At 49.4% G+C, this 15,894-nt stretch overlaps 1 protein-coding gene across 4 annotated transcripts in view; it reads right to left on the reverse strand.

The window, feature by feature from the left end:
- DLGAP5 (DLG associated protein 5) overlaps positions 1-15,894 on the reverse strand; it is a 175,962-nt gene that overhangs the window by 15,097 nt on the left and 144,971 nt on the right. For all 4 annotated transcript variants that reach the window (XM_078659842.1, XM_078659841.1, XM_078659840.1 and 1 more), the window contains exons 14-15: positions 4,549-4,771; positions 2,279-2,492 (exon numbers count right to left, since the gene is read on the reverse strand). In XM_078659842.1, coding sequence (XP_078515968.1) covers positions 2,279-2,492; positions 4,549-4,771 — 437 coding nt within the window. The remainder of the gene's footprint in view (positions 1-2,278; positions 2,493-4,548; positions 4,772-15,894) is intronic.

Consider the following 15,894-nt stretch of genomic DNA (forward strand, 5'->3'; position numbering starts at 1 on the left):
TCAAGAAAGTGTTAATTGTGAGAACCTGAAGGGATTAATTGAGTAACAGTGCAAAGTGTTAATAAAGTGCGGTATGTGAAGATAACTAAATAATCCACATGGGTATAGGAAGGAACACATTCAATTAATATTTCATTCAAACCATTAAAATGTTGATTATAGCCCGGGAGAGAGAGCGAGTAAAACTAAGTTAGTGTTTGGCGAGTGTGAGGTAGAACAGATGGTTATCACATCAGTCACTTAAGGAGAGGGAAGGTAGAACAGTAACTGGGATGTTCCTTCCTTTTAAAGATTTGGTGAAGTACAAGGTGGTCAATAGCCCAGTGGTTAAAAATGGATACAAAACATGTAAAGAAGTTGAGCGTGAAGCAAAAGAGTCTAAACTCCAGGGGAGAGCACCAACAGACAAGGTATTGTCCAGGTCTCAAATCACAATTACATGCTTACTCAACGACCAAGAGGTGGACATGATAAAGCACAACATTTTTAGCAGAGCGTTTGGCCATGGGACCACGTGGGAGGAATTATGGAATTATTAGCAAATGTTACAACTTTGTTTTAAGATCAATATTTAGTGATACCTTTACTTTTTTAATCTGTTTTATTGGGGTTTGTTAGTACAGCTTGAGTTACATGTGACGAAAGGCATTTTTGGGCGCCATAATCAAATAGGGTACAGTAGTGTCACAGATCATGATAACAGCTCACATTAGCAGCTGTACACAATGTGACCAGGAAGCGGTTGACCGGTACATACGTGGCCTGTTAGGGGATAGGCAGACGGTGAAGGACAAAGGAGGGAGAGGAGTAAGAAGGCAAAGTAACCACATCACTGTCTGCACATTAAGTATCTTCTAGGGTACAAATGCGAACAATTGTGCGATGTCGCACATACGTGCGGTACGGTCCAGTATAGCCAGTAGTATACTGGCGTTCAGCTGTGAGGAGGTGTCAATAAAAGATCCACTGTACTGTGGACTGTGCATTCAAAGATAGAATAAAAGTAATGGAGTGCACAGAGCAAACAAGTAAACATATAGCCCGTAACCTCCCTCCCTTTATTTTCCCCCTGCCCTATATGACAAGACTCATAGCTCTTGTGCTTGACAGCGACTGACTATTGCCCCGTACCTAGAGGGCGTGTCAGCTGGGTGTCGCAGGCAGTTTGTCTACTAAGAGGGGACCGGTGCGGTGCATACGTTTTGGTCACCCACATGGTTAAGCGCTGTCAAGGGCTGGCATGCCTGTGAGGTCCGTGGTCAATGTTGCGTTCGAGTGCAAGGTAGATTGTATCCCAGTATGCAGCGATGGGAACCTTACACAGTCCCAGTGTCTCCTCACGCTTAATAGAGAGGTTCTTTGCTTTGGCCCGCGCAAGCATGGAGTGACGCCAGGCCTGTATGTGCAGTGGGTCTGACGCTTTCCATCTTTTATTGAGCAAGAGCTTGGCCACTATCATCCCCAGGTCTATAAATCTGGACGGGACCTTCGTGTTAGAGGTTCTACGGAACTTGTGCAATATGTATGTGGGCCAAGTGAAGGGTAGCTCTTGGTCAGTGCTCTCCTGTAGCAGAGTGGCCAGGCCTCTCCAGTATTCCTCCACCCTGGGGCAGGCCCAAAACATGCGTAGGAGATCAGCCCCCACCTCCCCGCATTGTCAAGTGATACCTTTATAATAATATTTATTCGGCATAAAATAATACCATAAAATATTCATATTTTTAAAATACAACATCAAGCAAAGAAGTCTCTAGAAAGTTTACCACATACCAAACAATGACCAGGTATATGCACTATTATCCATCATATGTCACATAATATCATAGTGCATCCAACTCCTTCTGATACAAATTTTAAATTTCTTAAAAAAAACAGCAAGATATTCAGCTAATACTTATACAGCAGCAAAACTTGGTGCAAAGTGGCAAAAATACCTCTAGGTTTCAAACACCCCTCGTGGTTCTTAACTTTAAAGCAGCTCTTAAAAAATTGGGAGATACAGAAAAGTGTAATGACAGTTTTATGAACAAGGCTACACGTGCGCTTATAAATCTAACTCGTCTTAAAAGGCTCTTCAGGAAAATTTTTCTGGGATATGCATAAAACAGGCAAAGTAGGACGAAATGTAGGGTATCCTGTGGAGACCAATTGTCGCAGCCGCAGGGTCCGCTATCTTCTATATTCAATACAAAACCCGCAGGAGGGACAAATAATGAAATACATTTAATCTAAAACGCTTAATTAAAAATCTGTCATGTGAACTGGTTATTAGTGCTACCTTTGCAAATTGTCGGTGCTGCCAAACAGAACCTTCTTAACAGTATTCAGCAGTGGATTTGGAGAGGTTTCTGTTTCAGACAAGTGTTCAGGCGGGCCACTGGAGAAGCAGACTGTCTCAATACTGTGCAAGTCTGGAACTTTTGATACAGAGCCTTCCAGTTTTGCACCAATACTTTGCGACAAGCTGCTCTTGCGGACTTTCGATGATGAACCTGTTAAATAGATCAGCACAAAATGTAGTACAGCACATCAACTCTGATAAGCTTCTATGAAAAATTTAGAAATGTACATATAACTGGATAGGTCAAGTAGGATACCGCTTCCCGTGTTTTCCATTATGTGGAAATGCCATGTTCTGAACATACTCGCCTAAAACCTGAAAGTGTTTAATTGTGCATCCTGTTTACTTTGAGCAAATTTGTTGTAGAGTTACACTTCGGGCTCGATTACAATGTCCATCGAAGTTGCCTCCAACCGACACCATTGCGGACTCTGGAATGACACCGCAATTAATATGCAACCGCACATGGTGCGGAAGCATACTCCCATTTCTCTATAGGAGCTTGTACTACGGCCAAAAACCGGCCGTAGCACAAGCTCCCATAGTGGAGATTCTGTTTCAAGGTGCCTGCCACACGGAGCAGAGATTAACAGGGAGACATCATATGTGCCCTCCCCCCCCCAACCCCTAAACTCACTTTGACAGACTTTCCATGTCGGAAAGCCCTGCATGAAAAGCCTGGTGGAAACCGTGCATCGTAATCCCTATGATGGAAACACCATCCATCGTGATTAGGTGCCGGTCTCAGACTGGCTGACAGGCTCCTTGAGCCCGTTGGAATCCAGCCAGAATGACCGGCCGGTTTCACTTTCGACAGACTAGATTGTAATTAGGTGGTTGGAAGTGAAACAGACTATGAGGGTCCGAAAGCCTCAAGCCTTAGTGTTAAGTTTGCCAAACCCTGTTGCGGTACGCTTTGCTTTACGTTTTCACATTCATTTCAGAGAAAAAACACTTTGTTTTGTAGAAAACAAATATTTTGGTAAAGTGTTGAAGTAGGGATTGCCTCCAAGGTCTCAAAATTCCAAAGTCAGCAATTCTATCACTTCTTTCTGCTCTGACCTGCACTAACTGGTCTGCAATGAAGTTGTCAAAGGACCTAATGGTCAGGCTACTAGTTATACATTTTAACACTTATGTGAAAAGTAACCTCAGGGTTCAACTTTTTACCCTTTGCTGGTCGACACGGACTACCAGTCCTCACAGGGACACATTTGTTGAATGTCCTCTAAGTCCGTGGTTCAACAAAACCTTACCTGTGTCAGATTGCGAGTTCCACCAAAGGACTTAAATTACCTACTTCATTACTATTAGAACATGGCCTTGCTCAATAAAGTTTGTGCCTCAAGCCACACTAGGAGTGGGATTGTGTAGTCATGAAATAGGGCCTACTAAACATTTTGGCACACCCAGTGGTTTCACCACTTCTCCCATATGATCAAGTAGTTCTCTGGCCGATGAAAGAACCAATCCCTCAATGTGGGATTAAAGTAATTTCAAATTTATGTGCATCACTACCAAAAGGCTTCCCGTCAATAACTATAGTTCTATAGATGGAACACTTTGGAAGAAGGACAACAAACCCACCAGCAGAACAGACTGAAGCTTACCAGATTACAAAACTCAAAGCCTTAGGCTGGAATTTTTTTTAGCATGAGCCTCAGAAATTGAACAGCTTTAGAACCTGTATCATTTTAATGATAATTGCCCCTATGTAATTTAGGTGCAGTGGAAAATGGGTGCAGACAAAAACCAAGAGAAGCCAAGCATCAGAACTTGCATTGGGAAAGGTAAAACATTTTAAGCATCATTCCTGATCCTCTGCAGGGAGTAAAAGGTAGTGATAAATCAGGGTTTTAGTAAATGCAAGGTTGTGGGTTAGATACCTGCTGTGCGCTCTCTTGCACCACCTCTTTCAACAGCAAGGGCAGTGTGATTAATTGCCCAGGGTCTCCCACAAGAGCACTATAAAGGAGTTGGGCACAATATAGAGCTGGGCTACTTGCCGACTGAGTGCAACACTGCCTAAAAAACTGAACTTATGTCCCACATAGTAGTAAGCAATGCAGGTGTCCAACTTGCCAGACGTATGCAATACAGCCTGAAAACATTTAACCAAACTGCAAAACATTTATCCACTGGTATAAAAACAGAACATAAAATGTAAGTGAGCAAACACATTTTGCAGCAGAAATTGATTTGCTTACGTTGAATGGATTTTGCTGGACTCTCAACTTTAAAAAACCCAGCATCAAACACAACTGTATTTGAATCTTTTGCTGCTTGAGTCTCTGATGTTTCAGGCAATACATCTTCCTGCTTCATTTTATTTTTCATCGCAGCCTTGATTGCAGCAAGCCTGTTTCGGGCTGCTGCCCTTGCATTGTCCCCCTGGTTTGGTTTTGATGCTGCAACGGGGGCAATCTTTTTCTAAAAAAAATAAAATAAGACGATTCGTTAGACATGATTAACAAGGAAAATGTATTATGGTCATTTCTAATGCATCCTGAAAGATTAACAGGATATTTTCTACAGAAACAATGCCAATTGAATCATACGTTTAGGATGGCATTAACAGGGGTATCAGATTGGCAGTCCAAGAAGTAGGCAATCATTTTGGCCTACGTTATAAAAAATAACTTTCAGGAATATTAGATTATAATGCGTCAAATCATGTTGCTATATTAGATTAAATAAATGTTAAGACTTCACTCAATGGAGATTTTTTTTTTCAAACAGATGTTATTGGTTTTCATGCAGCAAACAGTCGTTACAATTGTCATATGCCTGATAAGATCTTAGCAGTTACTACAGGTAACTAGAGCAATCCTGTTATGTAACCGCCAAATATTCTACCCTTCCCCCACAATCATACGAGTTAGTACGATGCTACTTAAATTCTGCAGGATATTTAATTAAGTGCTCCAGCCCGCTGGATAGGGTGATGCAAGGCATCCCACAAGGATGCACTAATTCCCAACAGGTATCAGAAGGTGTCCAATACAGGCCAGTGAGAGTGGTATATCATAATGTAAAAATAATCATGGGGACCCCACAGCAGACGGGTGTATCTGGCTCTGGAATAGACAGGATACCACCATGGTTCCCCAGACCTGGGCTAGATCAATCTTTTCTATTCCACATGGGGCTTCTCTTAAAAGTATCCTCGACTCTCAGCCCGCCCATTTGATCGTTTCTTTGCTCTGCATGTGTAATCGGGGAAATATCTGCCTATGCGCTCTGGGGTCAAGTAAGACCTATGAAAAACAACGAGCTTGAAATGTGCTTTCCTAGAGACCCTGGGCGTTCTGCAAGGATGTTGTCCCAGTCCTTAGCAGCAATAGGGAAAATTGTCCTCCCACCTAGATCGTAACTTCTCCAATGGCTGTTGATCCGCACGCAACGCTCTGTATAAGCAGGATACAATCTTGACGGTGTCCGCTGAAAGAGCTATACATTGACAACTCTGTAGCGGATGAGATTCAGCAGTTCCTGTGCTCCAGTGTTTTTTCACTGCTATCGCGAGTGCTCTGTGCAGTAGAATATGTCCCTTAGGCATGTCGAATTCGGCACTGAATTTCTCAAATGGGAGCAGTTCCGAATCCCTAAAGACGTCCCCCATATTAGACGCACCGGACACGACCCAGTGATCAATGCCTCGCCAGCTTTCGCAATTGGGAAGTGCCCTCAGTAGTCCCAGAAGTAGTTCTGGGGAGTATGCAATTTTAGTACATATTTTCAGTAAGTCTCTATTCCAGCACTTAGTTAATACTTGCAACTCCTGGGACTCATTCGTGGACAACCATCGCACTCGGAGAAACAATTTAAGGAGGTCGGACAGAGGTGGCACAAAGGGGTCCGGTTAAGATCCCATGTGTGTGCCAGGCCCCGAATCAGCAATTGCATTTGGACTGCTATGTAATAGGTCTCAAAAGCAGGAAGCACCAGCCTTTGATGCGTATTGCATTATTGCTTGCGCCACCAACCTGCATCTCGCCCCCCCAGCCCCCAAATAAACGCAGTGATCAATTAATCCAGCTCTATGAATATTGCTTTCGGGACCCATACGGGAAGTGTATTAAAGAAATACAGAAGAAAGGGAAGAGCCACCATTTTGAGGAACGCTATTTTGTCTGCCACCGAAAGCTGCAGTGTCTTCCAGAAACCTGTAGAAGATCTCAGGGATCTGATAGCTCGCCCTACATTTCCGTCCAATAGGTCAGCACGATCATGATAGACCCTAACCCAGATGTAAGTCAAACATAAAGGTTCCCATTGCAAATGAGTCAGTCCTTCCGGGGATCATTGCTGTGAGTGACAGGATAGAGCTTGGACTTCTGCCAATTAACTTTTAAGCCAAACAGACCGAACTCCTCCAGCATCGGTTGGGATCCCCTCAAGTCCTCCCCCGTATTGCGCAATAGGATGAGCAAGTTATCCCAATAGAGCGCTATTCAATGGTGATGTCTCCTCTCCGAATATGTAAACGCATATACATATGCTCAGACCTAGCAGAAGCCGCCAACCGCTCTATGGCGATAGCGACCAGTAAGGGGGACAGAGGGCATCACCATAGTGTTCCCCGTGCCACTAGATAGATACAAAATAATTTAATTAGCAACAAATTTTCTCTCAGAGTTTTGATAGCTTCCAAAAACCACAATGCATTTCCATTGTCGGTTTAACCCCTGCAAAACTATTCATTACTTTACTCCAAAACTTCAACAGCTCTGAAGCCAACAGAATATGATGGGTGTATTTTAGGTGTCCAACAAGGACAAAGATTTCCTCTCAAACAAGAAGCAAACATACACAGACCATGCTGTTTGCAGTCTTCTTTAAAATAACTTAGAGAATGTACGCTCTGCCCCAGTAGGATTTCAGAATTTTAGGTCTAATACAGTATAGGCTTCACCACATCATGCAACCATAGCACCAAGATATTAAGCATCTATCTCTAGGGAGGGGAAAATAAAGCCCAACCTTCTGGATTTTAATGTAAGTTCCACCGCCCAACCAGGTCAAAGACAGACATGTAAGAGTACACTACTCCGTGATAAACAGGTTCACACCTAGTCACAGGTAAAGAAAACATTAATTAGCTGTTGGATTAAAAACCAAACGACATGGATGGATCCCTGCAACACTTCATGATATCACACAACCTAATCAAAATCTACTGTAGGATGTATAAGCTAATCCATTCCTAGAAACCAGACTTTTTCCAACAAATTGGTCACTAGTTGCACTTTTATTCTGTAATTTCCAATCCAGATTTGCTGATGCAAAACACAATTTTTATACATGTTCTTTGTAACCACTTTAGGATTGCATTTCAGCCGCCTTTGCTTATAAATTACTCCATATGACTTGTGCTATGACTCATCCCCCATTGCAGTATACTGTATTCTACTGTAGATCTAGGCCAGTGCTTTAAAAATATCTGAAATAACGTCAACGGGACTGGATGCCATCTGTCGCTCCAGGAAATAGTACTCCTGAAGGTCTTGGGCACACAGTCCGATTCGGTTAGTATTAGGGGATCACCACTAGGGTTAACTATCTTAGACAGCAACAAGTGATTAAAGAAACAGAGTTCCAGGCTAATCCTGGTAATTTTTAAATGGAGGACATTTTGAGGTAGACTTCTAGACTAGTTTACGAGGATTTTTAAATTGTTTGGTAGGGAAGAGCAATCTCCCAGAGCACATTGAATGAAAACAAGGTGGTAATAATTCACTATACAATTATAGTATTTATACTATGTAATTATTTGAGATTAAGCACACATAAGTCTCATTCCATCATGTCATCCAATGTAAAGTGCTCAAAACAGTGATCACTGTGCAAAAGTGAGGTTATGTGGATATAGAATGGGCAACCACGAAGATTTAAAGTTTTGAATTAGCAGAAATAGTTCCTTTAGTCTAAGCAGTTTGCATTAATCAAATGCCCCCATGTTGATTAATAGTGGCGATGGCATTACGATCATGCAGTTCAACTTTATATGGTCATCATCAGGAAACAAAGATTTAAAGCATAATATACTTGCATTTGTCTGTAAGACAATGGACCATCATGAGGTAGCAGTGAATATGTGCACAGGGCGAGGCTTATAGCTGGCTAATAAACAGTTAAAGAAGTAGGAGAATCAATCACTACACATGACCTTCATGCATATCCCTGGGGGCAGTGCACCCATTAATATCCACTTCCTGTAGGCCCGAGAACTGCCTCTGAAGTTCAACAAACCCCATGACATAAGGGGCAAAAAAAATATTTACATTATATACGACTGAGGTATTTTTGGCAATAGCATGTAGACAAGCTAATCACCTAGCAGTTAACTTCCCCAAAAGGATTATTTTTGGTTCTCCAAAACTGGTTGGCCAGGGAGACAGTTTTTGGATACCGCTTAATCAAGCAAGTTTTGCTCTCATGCCACTTCAACGGCACGGCTTGTAACCCTATGTTTGATCAGGTAGAGAATGATAGGGTCAAGTCTGTTGTGTTCCCCTCATTCTTCAGAATCAAGGTCTGTAAACGGTTATGCTCGTAAAAATAAATAAGTGCACACCAGCACAATTATTTGTGTCAATCCTGAACCCTAAAGAAATATATGCCAGCAAGGAAGCATAGATTGGAGAAGGATTCATCCCAGTAGCTCTGAATAAGACACCCCATCTTTAAAAGAGTTAAACTGGCATTCAAAGCAATAGACAAACATAATAGTGCTGAGCTCGTAAAACAACTTACAGTAAACCCATTTAAGATGCAGGGAAAGGGATAGCACCTCCAATTTTAAGGCGTCCCTTAACTCAATTTGTGTGCAAATATACCCAGGTTGATCTTGAACCCTTTTAAAAGAAAAATATAAACACCAACCTACCTCTATGTGGGTAAAAAACTCTTCCAAATGAATAAGGTGATTACGTTTGGGACAGTCATTCTGGATGACAATTATCTACCCAAACCTTCACATTCTGAATACTCTACGCGCCAGACTAGACCATGAAACTTCTCAAGTGCCAGACTGGAACTATAAAGCTTCGATAGATTCTCTGTGCTAGCAGGAGTGCCTTCTGCATCTACATCCCATCCCAGCAATGACAGAGCACAACTCCTGAGCACCATGATCCCTTTTCTCACTCCCACACCCTTGGACACAGACAGACCATTAAATTAAAACATGCAAGCAAGCACAACCTAAGTTGGAATTGCAATAATTCCTTAAAGCCCATTACACATAATGGAGAGAAGGGTGTCGGGTGATACATCTGTGGGTATATGAGCTATCCAACAACATGAGTTAACGTTGATAATGCGCTTTCTGGCACACTAGTAAGCCGCAGATTCCGCCTTTTGAATATTTTCCAGGCATCAGTCAGGCTACGGACACTTTTCAGCAGTACCTCAGCGTACGGTTATGACGCACCGTCGAGCTCAGCACCAACGCCGTTCCACTCCAGAAATTATGGCGGGCCCATAAAGTCGCCGTTCCTGCATGCTGACATCAGGTGCCTTTGAAGCGGTCTGTGCCCCCAGGCGCAGAGTCCCAAGAGCAATAGGTCATGAGTAGTATTCAGATTCTTAGTTTTGGGATCTTATTTTTAATCAGAGTAATCACAGAATGGAGAGGATGGGAGCGTTAGTGAGGAATCTGTGGCTAGACAGTCTATCAGAGGGGGGCGTGGCTTAGACTCAGACGGGCATGGACGCTTGAGCCCCGAGCTCCGGGCCCGATCCCGGTGTTTATCCTGATCCGGACCCCGCACGGCAGCGCCGACGACTCGGTGCGGTACCTAGGGGTGGCGGACCATCCTGGCAGCGGTTGGGCACGGAGGTCCCCGGGAGCAGCGGACCTGGGAACCGGCGAGGCCCCGCCTCTAACTTTCGGCCATCTTGTTTGAGGCCTACTGCGGCCGGCAGATCCCCGGCCTCAATTAGCACGGAGCCACCGGGACTCACGAATCGCCGTGGGCGGGTGGAGACCGGCGCTTGCCCACCATCGGCGCCCCATCGACCATCGGGGCGGGCGCCCAGCGCCGATGCCCGCGGCGGCAACGGCATAGCGGCTGGTGGCGCTTGGAGGAAGCTGGGGACGACGGAACGCCTTGGAAGCGGGGGTGCACTGGGTGAGGCCCCCGGGGACAGCGACCCTGGACATTGGCGAGGCCCCGCCTGCAGCTGTTGACCATCTCGACTGACTTGCTCTAGCCAACGGCCCCCCGGCCTCAATCAGCAGGGGGCCGCTGGGAGGCCTGAACCGCCGCCGGCGAGCGGAGATCGGCGCTCGCCCATCATTGGCACCCTGACTAGCATGGGGCGGGCGTCCTATCCTGCTATCTGCAGACAGCTGTGGCAGTGCTGCAGCAGTTGGTGGCGCATGGAGGTGGCGAGGGACAGCGCAACGCCTTGGTGGCGGTTGGATGCGGAGTGAGGCCCCTGGGGACGGCAACCCCGGAACCTGCGGGGCTCTGCCGGCAACCGCCGGCCATCTTGTCTGGGGCTCCCGGGCCTGCATTTACGAGGAACTGTAGGGAGACCTGACTCGCTGCGGCTGGGGGAGACTGGTGCTTGCCCTGTACTGTCGCCCGCGAGCATCTGTAGCACTGAAGTGGCAGGTGGTGGCTCGTAGTGGTGGGGCCCGGTGAATTGAACCACGGCCCCATCGCCCCTGAGCCGCAGCGCGGTGCGATCGCCGGAGGACGACAGCGACTTGGTCCAGATCGGGTATTGCACCGCCGGTTGGAGGCCTGAACGGAGGTGAGGCCCCATTGGAGGACACTGAGGCTGGCAAGTGGTATCCCGTTGGGCCGGCGGCTGCTTGTAGACCCACGGTGTCATCTGGAGCGTGGGCTGGAACCTGGACTTTCCTACACGTACGGCCACCCGGCCCCTAACCCTGGTGCACTTCCTGGAAGGGGCGACTGCGGCACGGCTCCTTTTGCAGTACGGGGCGCCTCGAGGAGTTGGCTTCTGGCACTTGGCACGATTTACGAGGCCAGGGTTTCCATCATGGGGAAACCCCGAAAGGGAACGGGCACGGCACCGGCGGACCAGGCTGAGGACCTGCCAGAGGTGCAAGGCCAGAATGCGTCAGAGGGCCAGGGTGCGGGGCTCCAGCAGCAGCAGATGGATCAGATCCTCGAAGCAATAGGGGACACCAAGGAGGCGCTAAGGCAGGACATTGCGCAGGTGTCGACTGGCCTCGGCCTGCTGAAGGCGGACCACGACAAACTTGCCCATCGGGTCAAGTCCGCGGAGCTTGTGTTGGAGACATTGGAGCCGGCCCAGAAGGTGACGGATACCACGTTGGAGGATTTGTTGCGCAGGGTGCGCCACCTGGAGAGGAGAGCGGAGGATGCTGAAGGGCGCAACAGGCGCAATAACATTCGCGTGGTGGGATTGCTGGAAAATATCGAGGGGAGCGACATGGTTTCCTTTCTGGAGAACTGGCCGCGGGATGTGGTGGTTCCCGAGGGCCTGACGCACTTCTACACGCTTGAGAGGGCTCACAGGGTCCCGGCGAGACCGCCGGCTCCGGGCCGCCCCCCCCCCACCCCCCTGACCGGTGGTGGCGCGCCAGCTGCACTTCAGAGACCCGGACATTATCCTGCGACAGGCCAGGGCAGCTGGCCCTTATAAGGTGGACAACGCCTCGGTGTCTCTCTTCCCCGACTACTCTCAGGAGGTCCAGCGCAGCCGCTTATCCTTCTTGGCGGTCAAGAGGGCCCTTCGTGATGGAGTGCAGTACTCATTGCTGTTCCCTGCGCGCTTGAAAGTGATGGTGGACGGTGTGGCGACATTTTGTGATACGCCAGATGACGCTGGCAGTGGTTGGAACGGTACCATGCGGGCAAAGATGGCGCTGGTACTTGGACAGGGGCAGCGGAGGAGCGACCGACACCACGCCGGAGTAGACGCAACCGAAGACGAGTGCGGAGCAGAGGAGTTCCCCCCCACCCCCCCCCCCGTCCACATCGCAGACTGAGCTGGAGAGGCAGGCTGCCCTGCAGGCGGTTTCAATTATCTCTGGAGTGGTGACAGAGGCCCCCTTACTGGACTCGGGCTCCCGGCTGGGCTCTGATGAGGCAGATTTGGGAGGCTCCGATGGGGGTTCTGAGAAAGGACTTGGAGGGCTGCCTCAGGTTACCCCACAAACGGCCGATGGTTTGTTGGATGAATGATCCTCCCAGTTGCAGAGTAAAGGACAGTAAGGAGTCAGGCTCAACCGCGGTGTTGACACTGTGGGGGTTGTTGGGGGACCGCTTCTTGGGGCATTGGGGGGGGGAATGCTTTCTTCTGCGATGCGGGGAAGTGGCTGTGCTGGATGGGAGCGCTGGTGGGCTGAGGATATGACTGGGTTGCGGCGCTGCTGGGGTGGGGAGACTCATGTACGGGATCGGCCTATCAGGGCGTGGTGGGCCTCTTGTTGTCCGGCCTGCCTGGTGTGTGGTCACCCCCTCTACCTCGCATTATTTGCGAGTCTCTGGTGGTTACCAGAGTTTCCCTCATTTGCGAGGGTTGGGTTTGGATGGGTAACAACTGTTTGGCGCCTGTTCTGGGGGAGGGTGGGATGGGGGTTGGTTGGGACTGTTACATGTTTCAGGGGGTTGTCAGTGTGCCGGTAGGGTCCTCTGGGGTTGAACTCAACTGTAGGGCTATTGATGGCAGCTAAACTTGAATTGAAATGTATTACTTGGAATGTGCGGGGGCTCAACTATGAGGAAGCGATATAAGGTACATGCGTATTTGGTCCGCAGGGGGGTCCAGGTAGCCTTCTTACAGGAGACACACTTAACTCAGGTGGAAGGGCAGGCGCTGCAACGGCGATGGAGGGGGCAACTCTTTTATACCACCTACTCTGCTTATGCCAGGGGAACGCTGATCTGGGTGCGCGCAGGTATCCCCTTTCACCCTATGACGACTATGGTAGATTCAGACGGGAGGTTTGTGGCTGTGTTAGGGCGTCTCGATGGCCGGGACGTTACGCTTTGCAGTGTATATGTCCCGAACTCTGATCCGGCTGCATTCTTCTCGCTTTCGGGGAGGCTGGCGTCCCTATTGGTGGGCACGGTGTTTAGGGGGGGGGGGGGGGGGGGGGGGGGACTTTAATTCGGTGATGGACGTGATGATGGATTGCTCCCACCCCCCGTTGGCGCAGTCGGCGGTGTGACGAAGGAGAGGAGGACTTGGCAGGAAAAATGAGGCCTCTTGGATGCCTGGCGTACGCACCACCCTGCCGATAGGGATTATTCCTTTTACTCCGCACCCCATGACCTTCACGTGCGCCTTGACACTGTTCTCTGCACGCCTGGGGCACAGGAACTCACTCGTGGCAGCGAATACCAAGCGAGGACTAGATCAGATCATAACCCTTGCTTGCTTACGGTTCTCTGGTCGAGACAGCGGCAGTCGGTTCCAACATGGAGACTGAACCCGCTGGCGCTGGAGGATCCGGTGTTTAGCGCGGCGATACGGGAGGGCATAGAGCACTACTTTCAAGAGAACGCGGAGACCGCGACTACTAGGGCACATGAGTGGGACGCTTTTAAAGTGGCGATACGAGGTGTGTGCCTCTCATCTGCGGCAGGGGCGCGGCGGACATTGTTAGGTGACATTGAACGGGAGGAGACCTTGTTGCGGCAAATAGAGAAGGCCAGTCATGTGGCGGGGAGCAGCAAAGAGGAAGTGCTGGCCGCTCGGGAACGGGTGGCTGCGCATGTTGAGAGGCTTCGCTGCCTTGACTATAGGGAGTACATGGTCCGGGCACACGCTGAGAGGGATCGGGTGGGTACGCTGCTGGCGTGGCTGGCCAATCCGCACGCTAGGGGCACGCTGATATTGTCGCTGGTCACGCCCACGGGAGACCTGGTTCATTCGCAGAAGGAAATTAATGCACAATTCCTGGATTATTACACGGAGCTCTACCGGAGCAGGTTGAGGGTACCTCCAGCTGGCTTGGATGCCTTCTTAACGGAGGCGCAGTTGCCGCAATTAGACTCGGAGCAAGGGGACGCGTTGGGCGCTGCTATATCATTAGGGGAGATTAGGGCAGCGGTCAAACACATGGCCAGGAAAAAGACACCGGGGGCCGACGGCCTACCGGTGGAATTTTACGCCTCGTACATTGACCTCCTGGCAACTCAACTACACCAGATGTATAGTGACACCTGGGAACTGGGCAGGCTTCCTTCGTCTGCCAGAGAGGGGCTCATAGTGCTCTCGATGCTCACTGTGGATTGTAAGGTGCTGAGCAAGATCTTGGCCGCGCGGCTGTCAGTGCACATGCGTACGCTGGTGCATTCGGATCAGTCGGGCTTCATCCCCGCGCGGAACACCTCAACATGCATACGGCGATTGATACGGGTCATGGATATCGAGGGAGAGGGCCCACCTGGCGCGGCAGTGCTGTCGGTGGATATCGAAAAAGCGTTCGATAGTGTGGAATGGTTGTATCTGTTTTGTGTGCTTCGTAGGTTCGGATTAGGAGATGGCTTTGTCCGTTGGACGCGGCTGCTGTATGACTCCGCCACCGCCAAGGTCCGTATGGGTCGCTCGGTATCGGCGGTGCGCCCAGTGGTGCGAGGCACCCGACAGGGTTGTTCCTTGCCTCCGTTCCTCTTCGCGTTGGCGATCGAGCCTCTAGCGGCACGAGCCCGGCAGGGACAGTATTTTAGGGGTGTGCTGCTGCACGGCGACCTACATTATATCTCCCTGTATGCAGACGACCTCTTGCTGTATCTGGCCGACGTGGAGACCTCGGTGAGAGCGCACGGGTCCTCCTCCGGGAGTTTGGCGAGCTGTCGGGACTACATGTTAACTGGTCCAAGACCTGTTTGTTCCCGCTGACGCCGCGGTGCGTCCGGCCCGCAGAGTTGGGGGGGACTGCGCTGGGAATCTGAGTGCTTGCCGTACCTTGGTGTTAACATTTACCACACTCATTCGCTCCTCTATGAGGGGAATGTGGGCAAAGCACTAAGGGGCATTAGGGGCAGCATGGGGTTTTGGCGTACCCTTCCGCTCTCCGTGGCCGGACGAATTGCGCTGTTAAAGATGGTGGCCCTCCCGCGGCTGCTTTATTTTTTTCGCACACTACCGGTATGGATTCCGGCTTCCTTTTATCGGATGCTGCGGTCGATGGTGATAGGGTTAATTTAGGGCTCCGGTAGGAGACGTGTGGCCCTGAACACCCTGCTCAGATCGCGGGAGGAAGGAGGTCTGGCGGTGCCTGATTTTGAATGGTACTACCTGGCAGCGCAGCTGCAATGGCTCACGCAGGCTGTAGCACGGGAGTTTAGAGGCCCGGACGGTCCACAGGGTAGAGTTATTCAGCGCCATATCTTGTCCTACATAGTGCTCCAGCAGGGGCTCCGGTTGGACCAGCTCACTCTTGAGGAACGCACCCTTGGCCGATGCTGGCTGCGTAGCCAGAAACGGGTGGGAATTCCCACCCCATTTGCCCCGGAGATCCCTCTGGGCATTTGCTCTGCCCTCCCTCATGGCGGGGATTGGTCAGCACTAGCGGGCTGGGAAGAACGTGGTGTCCA

This window comes from Lissotriton helveticus, chromosome 9 (assembly GCF_964261635.1).
Source record: "Lissotriton helveticus chromosome 9, aLisHel1.1, whole genome shotgun sequence".
Classification (NCBI taxonomy): Eukaryota; Metazoa; Chordata; class Amphibia; order Caudata; family Salamandridae; genus Lissotriton; species Lissotriton helveticus.